Source organism: Panthera pardus, unplaced genomic scaffold, assembly GCF_024362965.1.
Source record: "Panthera pardus isolate Hobbes unplaced genomic scaffold, ASM2436296v1 HiC_scaffold_7, whole genome shotgun sequence".
In the NCBI taxonomy this organism is placed as follows: Eukaryota; Metazoa; Chordata; class Mammalia; order Carnivora; family Felidae; genus Panthera; species Panthera pardus.
The window spans coordinates 65718196-65733327 of record NW_026527002.1 but is presented as its reverse complement, the minus strand read 5'-3'; the positions used below and the strand labels follow the sequence as shown (position 1 = coordinate 65733327).

At 40.5% G+C, this 15132-nt stretch overlaps 1 protein-coding gene across 10 annotated transcripts in view; it reads right to left on the bottom strand.

Annotated features, from left to right (window-relative positions):
• TBC1D31 (TBC1 domain family member 31) overlaps window positions 1-15132 on the bottom strand; it is a 95824-nt gene that overhangs the window by 8258 nt on the left and 72434 nt on the right. For 5 of the 10 annotated variants that reach the window (XM_053896537.1, XM_053896529.1, XM_053896531.1 and 2 more), the window contains 4 exons: window positions 10413-10505; window positions 4610-4750; window positions 2762-2956; window positions 575-713 (listed from right to left, as the gene is read on the bottom strand). In XM_053896537.1, the coding sequence (XP_053752512.1) occupies window positions 575-713; window positions 2762-2956; window positions 4610-4750; window positions 10413-10505 (568 nt within the window). The remainder of the gene's footprint in view (window positions 1-574; window positions 714-2761; window positions 2957-4609; window positions 4751-10412; window positions 10506-15132) is intronic. The other 5 variants (XM_053896538.1, XM_053896532.1, XM_053896534.1 and 2 more) reach the window with 3 other exon arrangements.

Here is a 15132-nt window from a genome sequence, read left to right as displayed (position 1 = left end):
AGCTGTGAGATGTGAGATCATGACCTGAGCCGAAGTCGAACGCTCAACTGACAACCGACTGAGCCACCCAGGCGCCCCTACGTTAGAATTCTAAGTACAGTAGTTTAGGTTTTCAGTTGATGCCACTGCAAGCCTGTAAGCCCAAACCTAACGTTTGGTTATAACAAGTTTCCTTGTGCTACTTTACTACACTGTTGTTCTGAGGACCGGCTATTGGCAAAGCACAATTTCTACCAAAATAAACTAGAAATAGCACTTTGGGAACAAATCATATCCTGATAGATGAAGGGGAAACCAAGGACCATGAAACCATGGAATAAAACAGAATTCTACAGGACGGTTGAGAGATTTTTCTTGACTGGAGCTGGGTTTTTTTGTTTGTTTGCTTGTTTTGTTTGTTTTAATAAGCCCCAGCAACCCCAAAAATGATGACTAGTGATCACCTTTTAGTTGAGCAATCATTTGAATGAAGTGCCAAAATACAGCTCAGGGATTTGCTCACGACAGCAAACAGCCTACCTGTGATGGATGAATGTGTACTATCATGAAGAGAAAGGCACTCATGGACACGCACCTGTATTATACGGATGTTCAGCATGTTCTAAAGCATCATCTAGCTCTTTCTCCAGAAACCACTTTCGAGATGCATCTGAGAGAGCCGAAGCTTTCTTTTCTGACTTCAGATGAAAGTCTTTTTCTTTAGCTTCTTCCCACTATACGCAAATAAATGAAAAACAAAAATCACCTAAAAATCGGGGTAATGTCAGTTCCTACAGTGGAATAACTCCCTTCCGTCTCCCCTACTCCACTTCCTTTGGGATTCCCATGGTGCGTGGGATCTGTTTGGTTTTGGGGTAATTTGGGTGCCAGTCTCGGCCCAAGGCTGCTGAGGAAACTTGAAGGCGCAGGCACGTGTGACGTACCACTCAGTACCTCCAAGGGCCACAGAGCACACACACAGGCGCCCACTGTCTTTGCAATAACAAGTCATTTCAACACATTTCACATGTCAAACCTTGTAGGATGTAGTTTTTAGAATTAATGATAATTTTGTTATTTAATTTGCATGCTATCGCTTAATAGTAAGATCTGCAAAGTTCAGAGAATGAATTCTTTGCCCAGCTCTGCCGTGGAAGTCAAGGAATTTCTATTAACCCCTACCTTTCCTCTTCCTACAGTGAGAAAACAATTATCTTAAGATTAGCTCAAGGGTAACTAAAAATAACACATTTAAGATATTCTACAACTCCTAAAGTTCATCAATGTTCTATGCTGTAGCTTTTATATGCAAACATATAGTTTTTTAAATTTAAACCCAGTTAGTTAACATATAGTATAATTTTTGTTATAGAAATGCTAACGCATTAAATATGTGTGAAACGACACAATTTTAAGGAATCATTAGGGGCCGAGAAATCCAGGCCTTTCCCATTACTGATAAGGAGGCCGAGTTTTAGTGATTTCCCAAGGCCTCTCAGTAATCAGGCTAGCTTTAGAAGCCAGGACACCAGATACAAAGGAGGAGAGCCCTTACGGTGATCCCGAGTCTACCCTCAAACACACTGTTTCACCCAAACTAAAGCAGCACCTAACAGTGTGCAGTCCAGCGCTAAGGTCAGCAATCCTCGAAGACGGGGGCTTCCACCGTAACGTTCCTGAGAACAGCCTCAGTGGGCATCATTCCCGCCCCTCCCTGTCCTTGACTGAAAGTGTTCTCACACAGGGCCACGTTACATGGGGTAGGAGGAAAATGAATAGGAACGGTCACTTGAAGGAAATACATTACGAAAAGCTTTCAGAATAGACATCACGACAGAGCAGCATGAAGAGGAGTGAGCTACAGCCAGCTCTCTGGTTCCTGACCTCTCCCTAGCTCTGCAGTGTCCTCGGGGAAGTCCGCTCTGTCTGCGATAATATCGACAGAGCACGGGTGGCAGAGCTACTGGGGGGGGATCCACCAAAGGATTCGTCTGTGTGACATGCTCTTCGTTGCCTCCTTGAAATCCATTCTCTGACTCTTCTTGAGGAGTAGAATTCTAATTTTATTTCGGATGATAATGCTCCCTGCTAAAAATACTACATTTCCCAACATCCTCTGCAGACAAACGTGGCTAGAATGTGATGTGGGACTTCTAGAAAGGAGTTACAGAGTTGTCTCAGCCGGGAGTGGGCCCTTTTCTACTTCTGCCCTACCTTCTTCCTGCTGTCTGGAATGTATATGTGATGGCTGGAAAACAGCAGTCATCTTGGGTGGTAAGCTGTCCTCAAGAACGAAAGCCATGCACCAAGAAATAGCGCAGAAAGACTGAAGGAGGCACTTTCCCTAATGACCTTGGAGCCAGGAAACCAGCCCTGGGTTTCCTACCCCCGGACTTCTTTCACATGAAAAAGAAAAACACTTACATCTTGCTCATTGTCACTACTATTTCAGGTTTTGTTAGTAGTAGCTACATATAATTCCTAACCGTTTAAAGCTGTCTACATTGTAAGAATCAAAAATTAGGTAAAATTAAATAGTAATATTATCCAATCAGCCAGAACAAACCCAATCCAGGAAGCTGAGAACTTGAGAGGCACTAATGTCATTGAGAAAGATGCCTAGTCATTTTTAGGTATCGTATTAGATTTCTTCTCTGTGTATACCTATTAAAATTAGATTCGCTTTTCCAAGAGGAATTATCTGGTTTGATGCGTCTGTTGTTTGATTATATTTCAAAATTTATACGATGAATAACAAAAAAATCTGTAACCCCATTCTTACCTTTTTAGCTCCCTCCCCCACCATTGCATTCAATACTTCTGTTTCTTTCCTTCTGTTTTCCCGAAGGAGTTTGGCCACTTCCTGGTAACATGCGTTCCGCTGTAGATCATCACATCTTTGTTTATGTAAAGCTTGAATTCGCCAGTCGGCATTTAGACATGCTTGTTCAGCTTCTGCCAAATTTTCTTCAATTAACTAAGAAATATTTGTAAATTTCAGAAACAAGGTCAGACTATATATAAAATATGGTATATCTGTTCAATGTAACCAAGTTTCTAGGGTAGCTGTTTGTAACCTAACGGTGTTTACTTTCACTTTTTATTTTATTTTTTTTTTACATTTATTTATTTTTGAGAGACCGAGTGAGACAGAGTACAAGCAGGGGAGGGGCAGAGAAACAAGGAGACACAGAATCTGAAGCAGGCTCCAGGCTCCGAGCAAGCGTTCAGTACAGAGCCCGATGTGGGGCTCGAACCCACGAACTGTGAGATCATGACCTCCGCTGAAGTCGGTCACTTCACCGACTGAGCCACCCAACCCAGGCGCCCCAACCTAATGGTATTTAAAACAAACTGGCGTCCAGGACCCAGCACAAACCAATTACATCAGCTTCTGGGGTGGCTAGATGTTGGAACTTTTACAAAGGTGATTCTAATACATAGCCAAGACTGAGAATTTCTAGGCTCAGGAATGGGTAGGACTAAACAATTTCCATATTTCAACCCGTGAAAAGGAGTCAGAAGAGCCCATTCTTACAGACTGAACAAAAGCCTATACGGAAAAATCAATGGTGGGCTATGCTGATGGGATCAGCTAAGGGATGGTTGTTGAACAGAAGACAGGGAAGTCTTACATTGTTGCTGGCTTTTGGACCAGGGCCAGGCCTGGCCACAGACCTACTCAGCATTTTGTTGACTGGACAATACAGAAAGTTCTTTCTTGAAGTTCTCAAATTCTATTTCAATTCACTTGAGCCAGCATTTCTGAAAGGGTACTCCACACAAATTGTACAAAATAAGTTTGGAAAATTTTCTTAAAGCCTCACAATGTACCATATCCTCAAACTTGGCATGAAAAATCCTAACTTCTTTTTTTAAAGTTTATTTATTCAGAGAGAGAGAGAGAGAGAAAGAGAGAGAGAGAGAGAGAGAGAGAGAGAAAGAGAGAGAGAGAGAGAGAGAGAAAGAGAGAGAGAGAGAGAGAAAGAGCAAGGGAGAAACCAAGAGGGAGAGAGAGAATCCCAAGCAGGCTCAGCACTGTCAACACGGATGGAGCCCAATGTGGGACTTACTCCCACGAACCGTGAGATCATGACCTGAGAAAACAAGAGTCAGATGCTAAACTGACCGAGCCACCCAGGTGCCCTGAAAAATCCTAACTTTAAACAGCACTTCCAATCCTTAGTTGCCACCTATTTTACTGAATAATAGTTATTAATATACTACAGAATATACTTTGGAAACCCTGGCTTATATACCAGGCAAAGACCTGATGTTTTGCAACTAATCTGCTCAGGGATAATTTCCGAGACATAACACAGTAGGTTAGTATTTATGAAGTTATTATTTCCCTTGTATCTTCTAGATCTTAAAATTCTCAAAATATAAAAGATACTTGTATATGTCTGGCAGTGAAGTAAGTAGCCTATAAATAAAATAATGTGAGATTCTAAGAGCTGTGATAACTGAAGCAAAGAAATGAATTAACTCCTTTGCAGAGTTCAATTTTGAATTTTCTCCTTTGAGAGGATGACAGATGGGGGAGGCAGGGCAGGGAAAAATAAACACAGAAAAGGATGACAGATGGAAACTTCCCCCTCTATGTGCACTAAGTTTACCATATTTTTACCTTCTGAGTTTTTTGGTTCTGAGTTTGACCTGCTTCTATCAGTTTATGGAACATGTGTTCTTCAAGATCCACTTTTCGTCTATAGGTATCTGCATCTTCTCTCATTTCTTTTGCAACAGCTTCCTGATTTCTAATAAGATTCTGTTAAAAAAAATTTGTAAAAAAAAAAAAGAGAAAACACAAATCTATATAATAATGCTAGAACACAAAATGACTCCCCACCCCCCCCAGAATACTAGCACACAAATAAGAACTGTGGTCACCTAATTTTCAAAGTAGAAAGGAAACAGCAGTGACATCAGTGAAAATAAAAGTAGGGACCTCTGAAAATACTCTCATCCAAAAAAGCACTGAGAACACTTGCAAAACCAACTCTTTCAGAACTCTGGAAATTAACCAAAGGCTTGAAGCAATTTGAGGATCATTTACTCATAAAAATGGCTCCATCTTGGTAAGAACAGAAAGCATTAGGGCATTTTTAACTTGCCTCATCCCTAGTCCCACCCTACCCTTAAGCTCTGCATTAGCCTTTAAGACCAGCAACCTGGCAGCCAAAGGAGCGGGCAGAATGGAGGTGGGACTCCTACAAACTCCCACTGTCCAGTAACGGTCCCCATTGACCGATACGGTGGTTCTGGAAGAACGTACTCCCAAAGCTGTCTTTATTTGTCATGACTCAGAACTCACGACCTTGAACTGCCTTTTCCCTGGGGACATTTGCTGAAATACATGAGAGGACCCTGGATCTTGGCTGCTGGAGATAGCCTATCGCAGTGCAAACCACAAGTTAACCAAAAAGTATTTACAGAAAACATTGAAGAATTAGACGTCTGCAGGGCACTTTGAAAAGCTGATAGATTCCTGGAGACCTAAAAGTCCATGTGCACGTGGAAGGCTGTACACATGCGCAGGGCTATGTGAATGCTCAGATCTGAGGAAGCGCAGGGCTCTTAAGTCTGGTGAATGGAGGTTCTGCATCGTCAGGAAGGGAACTCTGGAGTTGTAAGCTGCGAAGCGAAGCGCTGAAGGCAGGCTCCAACACGATGCACACAGAGCCTCTGGGCAAAGACCTAGAGGCTTTACTGGTACAAGGCAACTTAAGGAAATCTCTGTCCAGTCGCTAAAACCAAGTGAAGACTTTAATTGAGTTCTCTGTAAATTCAACTTTACCAAATCAACTCAGTGAAGTCACTAAGAAACAAGAAATGCTGAGGAGGGAGGAGAATCTGATTTTCAGAACTGTCATATCACATGATTTAAAATATCTAATTTTCCTTTTTTTTTTAATGTTTGTTTATTTTTGAGAGAGAGAGACAGAGCATGAGCGGGGGAGGGGCAGAGAGAGAGAGGGAGACACAGAATCTGAAACAGGCTCCAGGCTCTGAGCTGTCAGCACAGAGCCCAACGCGGGGCTTGAACCCACAAGCTGTGAGATCATGACCTGAGCTGAAGTTGGGTGCTCAACAGACTGAGCCACCAGGCACCCCTAAAATATCTAGTTTTCAATAAAAAATGACAGGAGATATTAAAAACCAAAAGCATGGCTGTGCGGACTTTGAATAGACATTAGCCACACGTTCTCCAGAGAAGATATAAAAATGGCCAATATACACATGAAAAGATGCCCAGAATCACCAGTCCTTGGAAAAATGAAAATCAAAACTGCAAGACACCACTTCATACCCACTGGTGAGGCTAGAATCAAAAGGACGGATGATAACAACTGTTCACAAGAATGTAGAGAAAGGAGAACTCTACACTCCTGGGTATAGATCTAAGGGAACTGAAAATACATGTTCGAACAAAAAGCTGTACATGAATTTTCAGAGCAGCACTACTCATCACAGCCCAAAGCAGAAACAACCCAAATATCCACCAATTGACAAATGGATAAACATTTAGCATACAACGGAATATTATTCAGCCATAAAAAGGAATGGAGTACTAACTCACACCACAACGTGAACAAACCTTGAAAACTTGTGTGTGAAAGAAGCCAGTCACAAAAGACTATACATTGTATGGTTTCACTTATATGAAATGTCACAACAGGCAAATCTAGAGAGACAGAAAGTAAATAAGTGTCTGCCAGGGTCAGGGGGCTGGGGAGGGAGTGCTAACAAGTAGTGTTGGGAAGGACGGCAAACAGAATTCATGAAGATTTAAGTTAAAAAGACGCGTAATAGCAACTGTATGTACCAAATAATCTCACTTATCCTTACTGATGATATTAGCAGTTATTTCCTAATTCAGGAATTTATTCCTGCTTTTCTAATTATCCACTGGCAACACAATTACCTTCATAATTAAAAATAAAAATGTGGGGCACCAGGTGGCTCAGTTGGTTAAGCTCAGGTCATGATCTCACAGTCTGTGAGTTTGAGCCCTGCGTCGGGCTCTGTGCTGACAGCTCAGAGCCTGGAGCCTGCTTCCGATTCTGTGTCTCCCTCTCGCTCTGACCCTCCCCTATTCATCTTTTGTATCTCTCTGTCTCAAAAATAAACGTTAAAAAAAATTAAAAAAATAAATAAATAAAAATAAAAATGTTTTCTAATTATATGCAGAGAAGATATATGTATGAAGAAGTTTATTGCCAAAATTGTAAACCACTTAAACATCCAACAACAGAAAAAAAAAGTTATTTTTTTATTTAGCTTATTTAAAGTTATTTAAAACTTATTCAAAGTTATGGTTCATCACTATGACAAATGACAATATGAAGATATGCAGTCATTTAGAAAAAGGATTTTAGTAAGTAAAAATGAAAAGCAGAATATAGAATCTTAGATACTCCATAAAGAAGCAAAACAATGTATGTGTAGAGACTAGGGATTAGGAGGAAAACAACGGGAATCTACCAACAGCAAAGAGGAAAGACGACAGGGCGGTGGTTTAAAGAAGCGGGTGGGGGAAGGAAGCTGTCAATTCGTTTTGTAAAATGAGCATTTTAGGCCAGGGGGAATGAGGGGAAACTAATATCTACCCGGCATGTGCCAATATCAGACACTGAGCAGTAAAGGGTGACTCAGAAGCCTGAGCTATTCAAATTCTACACACTCCGAAGCAAAGATTAACCCTTGACCAGCTCTAAACCCCTGGAATATGGTGCCTGAAGAGTGTGTCTGTATACCTGGGGCCTTGGGCTCCCCCAGACAGTTTATGCTAATAATGGTGCATGGCAGGAGGCTTGGGCCACACTAGATCAGCCTGAGCTCCGCAGAGTAAGTATCCAGGTTCAGCCACATGACGCTCCATGCCTATGTGACTGACTCCCAGTAAAACCCTGGATATCAAGACTCGAGTGAGCTTGCCTGTTGGCAATACTCTACATGTGTTGTCATATATCTTTGCTGGCAAAATTAAGCGCTGTCTGTATGACTCCACTGGCAGAGGATGACTGGAAGCATGAGCCTGGTCTCTCCCGGACTCTACACTGTGTGCCTTTTACTTTTGCTGAGGTTTTTTTTTTTTTTTTTTTTTTTTAAAGTAATCTCGACACCCAGTGTGGGGCTCAAACTCATGATGACCCTGAGATCAAGAGTTGCATGCTCCATCAACTGAGCCAGCCAGGCGTCTCCTACCTTTGCTGAGTTTCATCTGTATCCTTCCACTGTAATAAACCGTGATTACGAGTGTAACAACTTTTCCAAGTTCTGTGAGTCCCTCTAGCAAATCACTGAACCTGAGGTAGTCTTGGAGACTCCTATCGCTGACATCTAGATATAACTCATTTCATCATCACAGCAATGTTGACAAGGGTGGGCCTATGCCAAGGAGAAGGTACATATGCATGAGAAAGAGACCACGGCAGAGGCAGAAAATGGATCTGATGTAACAAGGTCCTAAGAGATGAAGGGGACGGAATCTGGATCAGAGGTCAGTATTCATTTGTTTGTGCTTTTATTCTTCTGTTAAAAAATTTTTTATTCAAAGTAGATATATATGGAATATTGAGCATGCATTTCCAGCAGAGGGCAACACAATATTGTCTGTTTTCTAGGATAGAATTGGTTTAGAAATACACACAGCTAATCTGAATGTCTGAATCTAACGGACCAGATAAAATTCAAGATATAGTTTTGATGAGTAGGTTCAGTATTTTCTAACTCTATTAATAGTTTGCTTAATAAATACTTCCTTCAAAAGAGGGCAGAAATGGTATGGATACGTTGATGTGGGGAAAGAAACTCAGCATCATTTCTGAGGCATTCCTGCCAAAAGTGTGTAAGTTGAACCTTGGACGAGGAAGCAACAAACAATAATTGAGGGACATTCTATAAAATATCTGGTCAAATGCTTCAAAAACATCATTGCTATAAAATATAAAGAAGTAAAGAAGAACTCAGGAATGGTGCCGTAGGAGACTAATGAGACAGGACAACTGAAAAAATGGATTATCTTAGATTTTCTTTTGCTCTAAGGGACATCTTTATTTAATGGTTATTTTTGAGAGAGTGACAGAGCATGAGTGGGGGAGGGGCAGAGACAGAGGGAGACACAGAATCTGAAGCGGCCTCCGGGCTCTGAGCTGTCTGCACAGAACCCGACGTGGGCTCGAATTCATGAACCACGAGGTCATGACCTGAGCTGAAGTCGGGACACTCAACTGACTGAGCAACCCAGGTGCCCCTGCTCTAAAGGACATTTTTAGGATGATTGATAAAATCTGAATAAGGCTTATACAACAGATAATGATATGCTCATTTCCCGATTTTGATAAGTGTTCTGTGGTCATGTATTAAGGATTCCTTGGTTTTAGGAAATAATACACTGAAGTATTTAAGGGTGAAAGGGCATCACGTTTGCAACTTTCTCTTAAAAAGTTTAGAAAACAAAATGTATCTACGTGTGTATTAGTATACAGATAGAAAGAGAAGGATAATACCAATTTAGCAAAATGTTAATATTTGAGAATGAGAGAAACAGACTTGGAAATTCTTAGTATTTTACTTGCAAATTTTCTGTTAATTCAGAAATCATGCCCCCGTGGTGTCATCACCCACTTCCCCCAAAGGAAAGACAGTAAAAAGTAAATTTAGGTTTGGTCCAAATGAATTCAAAATCATAGGAGACTTAGCCAAAGTGTGAATCCCAGGCTCAGTTCTAGAAGTAGTTCAGTGTGGTAATTAAAAGTGTTGCAGATATGAATGGATGCCATATGTTTTAAACCTTATTTAATGTGAATAACAGTCAATTTACCTGTTACATATTTGCAGTTATCACTAATTTCAAACTCAAAGTCTCACTTTAAGAGGCTGAGGGAAGTGAAAACTTATGGTTTCAACATTAAATAAATGAATAACAAAATGCTATTCCCAAATGATAAATATTTATATTAACAAAATTCCTTTTTCCAGTGTCATGGAAACTAAATTATATACTCTAAGTAGATACTTGACAATTTGATTCCAGAAGATTCAAATTTAAAGTACTGTACAGCTCTTGTCTGATTTACCTCGTAAAACCCTTGTGAAGCACCAGGATAATTCTGTAGTCACTGTTATACAGATAGAGGGAAACTTAGTACATCGATAGAAAATCCTGAGGCAAAATCTGGGGCTTACATCTGGTGCTTCAGACCCTAGACTAAGTTGCTAAGAGAAAGGTGAATTAAAGAATTACAACAAACTGTACATTCAGACATTCTGGCTACAGACATTCTGGCTATCTTAACAATCCTGGGTGACATTATATTCTGCTTAAAAAAAAAAACAATAAACAAACATTAAAAAATCATGAATAAATACAATCTAAAAAGAGTATAAACCCTGCTGCTCTTACAGTGAAAACAGATGATTTATACCTTCTCATAAAGTCTTTTCTGTGATTCCAGTTCCAGATGTCTCATTTCTAGGTCTTTCGCTGTAGTAGCAATTTCTTGATCTCTCATATGTACCTATGGCCAAACAACAAACTGTGAACACCAAAAGGAATTTACAAGATAATTTCTGTTTAACAGATCTGGTAATCTTGAAATCCAAACAACCCACTAAACGCATTTACAATAAGAAGTACTGGGCTTTTGATACCAGAGTAATTGACAGTATATTAACACTCACTGTAGAGTCTAGGAATAATGTTTGAGTTAAAGTTAAGCTTAATTTTCTAAAAAGCAAAGTACAATTACCATATGCTCATCTACCCAGACTGGGAGAACAGATGGGAGCTCTTACCATATTATATCAGCCAATATTATGTGTTAGAAAAACTTGAGCAATATAAATTTGCGGTGGCTAAAAATATAGAATGTTTAATCTTATTAAATATAACATTATTTAATGTTCTTTTTGATTAAATGTCTATACTTTTGTAAATTCACTTTGGAACTCCAAGTTTAAATGTGCCCTGCTTGGACTTAATTTTTTTTTTTCATGTTTGTTTATTTTTGAGAGAGAGAGAGAGATAGATACAGGGTGAGCAGGAGAGGGGCAGAGACAGAGACACAGAATCCAAAACAGCTGTCCAGGCTCTGAGCTGCCAGCACCGAGCCCGACGTGGAGCTCGAACCCACGAACCATGAGATAATGACCTGAGCTGAAGTCTGATGCTTCACTGACTGAGCCACCCAGGTGCCCCTTGGACTTAGTTAATTTTAAGTTTACCTTTCCCCAAATTTTGATTACTTGGAAGCTTTTCACTCCTCTACACTAGAGGGTTTGAATAAGGCCTTCTTGAGGTAGACAGAGAAACTGAGGAGCTCTCTTAATACAATACTTGGCTTCCCAAAGTCCCCATTTCTTAGGCATGATACGTGTTTCAGAAAGAAAACCAAACAAACTGCCCATCAGTCATCTCAGCCCATTCATTTATTCAGTAAACATTTAATGACTGCATCACTAGTTGTATCCCTATTTTTTAGACATTGGAAAGATAAAAGACACACCATCAAATACCTCTCATCGGAGAAACAAAGGGTAAAAATGAAAACATGGTGGGGTGTACAAGAAGGATATACACCTGAGAAGCAAATAAACCACTGACTGGCAAGCAGTTCAACTTAAGGAGGTTCCTGAGAAAACAGCTGGCTCAAAGGTGGGGATGCTTGAGTTTATGAAACAAGAGGAGTAAAAATGCCAACAGGTGGAGGAGAGGTTTGGCACAGTTAATAATGCCTTTTAGGACTTTCAATTAGAAAAGCTCTTCTGTTTATGAATTTTTAGACACACCCCTAGCTCTGTGCCAGAGCAAACGCACATCCACTCTGCTTACTGCTACCGAACGTGCAGTCACTTGTACGTGTCGCGCTGGACCCAGTCTTCCTGCTGGTGCCTGAACTCTGAGTAGGAAAGCTCTGGCAGGTTAGCAGGGTCAGAGCTTGCTATCGGAATAAGGAGATGAGGGACAGAAGGCTGGAAGGGTGGGCAGAGGCCAGATCATGCAACCTGAAAGAACTTTCCAGGATTCTTTGACAAAAAATTGCCTTCACCATCTCAAAGAGTTTGGAATAAAGAGGGCAGAGTTCTGAGCCTGTATTACTTTTGGAGAACACAGACACTTCTAGAATAATGTATTATCAACCTCATTTGCTAGATGAGATAAAAGGAATGATAGCTTTCAAAAACCAATTTAAAATTAATTGGCTTTAAACAAAACAAAAACTACTATCTGATGCTATAAAAAAAGAGATGACAGATTTCTAATATATGAATCCAAATATTTTCAGAGGCATGTGAGTGGCTCAGTTGGTTAAGCGCCCGATTCTTGATTTTGGCTCAGGTAATGATCTCCTGGTTCATGGGACTTAGCCCCACATTGGACTCTGTGCTGACAGCATGGAGCCTGCTTGGGATTCTCTCTCTCTCTCTGCCACCCCCGCTCATGCTCTCTCTCTCTCTCTCTCAAAAATAAATTAAAAAAATACTTTCAAAGATTGGAAAATATTTAGTATTTTACTAAAATTAGGTTTAAAACTCCCTAAATCAGTCTATACATTCAACGCAATCCTAATAAAAATGCTGTTAGGATCAGGGGAGGTAAGGATTCACACAGAAAGAGTGGTAAAATTCTCAAAGTCTATTTGAAATGATACACATTTGAGAATATGGAAGAAAACTATGAAAAGGCAGACTAATAGTGGGAATTAGGTCCGCTAGTCAGAAAAATGTTACAAAGCTGCCATTCAGTGTGGTGTTGGAGGGGATAAAGCGCGTGCGGGGATAGAACATTTAGTAACCATCCGCTGGCAAGTGACTCTGCTAGTCAAAGAGTGGGTGTGACTGTGTGCCAAGAAAACCGTATTTGGGGATACTGAAGTATCAATTTCATTGTTTTTAAGATGTCATATAATTTTCATGTCAAGAAATTATTATTTACTTGAGTTCTTTTAACCATTTAAAAAGTTAAAACCATTCTTACTCAGGGTCCTTACAAAATAGGTAGCAGGCCAGATTCGTTGGTGCTTTATAATTTGCTGACCTTTGTGACACATCAAAGATCAAAACCAACAAACAAACCCACCACAGAGGGGTGCCCGGGGGGCTCAGTCGGTTAAGCGTCTGACTTCAGCTCAGGTCATGATCTCGCAGTTCATGGGTTCGAGGCCCGTGTTGGGCTCTGTGCTGACAGCTCGGAGCCTGAAGCCTGCTTCAGATTCTCTGTCTCCCTCTCTCTCTGCCCCGCCCCCCACCTGGCTCACGCTCTGCCTCTCTCTCTCAAAATGAATAAACATTAAAAAAAAACCCAAAAAACAAAAAACGTAAAATTTGAAAAAATATGCATAAATGGTAAAGTAATCTTAGAATGGCAAGGTCTTTCTAAATAGGACACGGTGGGTGCCTGGCTGACTTAGTCAGTAGAGCATCCAACTCTTGATCCCAGGGTCATGAGTTCAAGCCCCACACTGGGCATGGAGCCTACTTAAAAAAATAAAAATAAGTAAATAAATAAATAGGACATGAAACCTAGAAATCATAAAAATTAATAAAAAGTTATTCAAAAATTAAAGTATTTTGCATGATTAAAAAAAGACATGATAGCCACTCTTAAGAGACAAGCAACACTGACGTGAGGAAAACATTCGCAATGAACAAAAGGGTTACTGTCCTAACTCTATGCTGTATGCAGCCATTAGTTACATATGTCTGTTGAGCGCTAAAATGTGACCAGTCCAAATTGAGGTGTCCTATAAGCTGACTACTGGATTTCAAAGATTTAGTTAAAAAAATTTTTTTAGTGTTTATTTGGAGAGAGAGAGACAGAGAGTGAGCAGAGGAGGGGCAGAGAGAGAAGGAGACACAGAATCGGAAGCAGCCTTCAGGCTCTGAGCTGTCAGCACAGAGCCACCCAACATGGGCTTGAACCCACGAACTGTGTGGTCATGACCTGAACTGAAGCTGGACACTTAACCAACTGAGCCACCCAGGCACCCCTCAAAGATAAAGTAAAACAGCTCATTAACCATGTCTTTATACAAATTACATATTAAAATAATTTGCAAATATCTGGAGTTAAATAAAGTGTTGTTAAAATTAATTTCATCTGTTTCTTCTTACTTTTTTAATGTGGCTATTAGAAAACAAAATTGCCGGGGCGCCTGGGTGGCGCAGTCGGTTAAGCATCCGACTTCAGCCAGGTCACGATCTCGCGGTCCGTGAGTTCGAGCCCCGCGTCAGGCTCTGGGCTGATGGCTCGGAGCCTGGAGCCTGTTTCCGATTCTGTGTCTCCCTCCCTCTCTGCCCCTCCCCCGTTCATGCTATGTCTCTCTCTGTCCCAAAAATAAATAAAAAACGTTGAAAAAAAAAAAAAAATTTTAAAAAAAGAAAACAAAATTGCCTATGTGGCTCACATTGTATTTCTACTGGATAGTGCTGCCCCAAATGGCACAAACAGCCCATGTAAATCGATAAGAGAAAACTTGATAGAAAAGCGGACAAATGATAATGGATATACAATTTATATTTCTTCCACAAATGGAAGACAAGTAACTGGAGAGATATTTAACCTCACTAGCAAGAAAAAAGAGGCAAATTAGAATATATAATTTCCACCCAGCAGACTGGCAAATATTAAGACTGATGCACTCCAAATTGACTAGGGTATAGGCACTCTTACATATGCACTTAAAATAACATAGGTGGGTTCATTTTTGGAGGATAATTTGGTATGCCTTGGAATTTACTCAACAAAACTGTGTCTGCAACTCAAGGTTTGTACTGAGAACATACAACCTAGCACCATCTTGTAGAGCAAAGCATTGCAAACAACGTCAATGTCCAATAGCAAAGGATTGGTTAAATAAATTATGACAGTCACACAATGGAATACTATGCAACCATAAAAAAGGGAAAAGATAGGGGGTGCCTGGCTGGCTCAGTCAGTGGCGTATGAGACTCTTGGTCTCAGGGTTTGTGAGTCTGAGCTCCGTGTTGGATATAGCAATTACTTAAAAATAAAATTTTGGGGCGCCTGGATGGCTCAGTTGGTTGGGTGTCTGACCGGCTCAGGTCATGATCTCACTGCTCGTGAGTTTGAGCCCCATATCAGATTCTGTGCTGACAGCTCAGAGCCTGGAGCCTGCTTCAGAT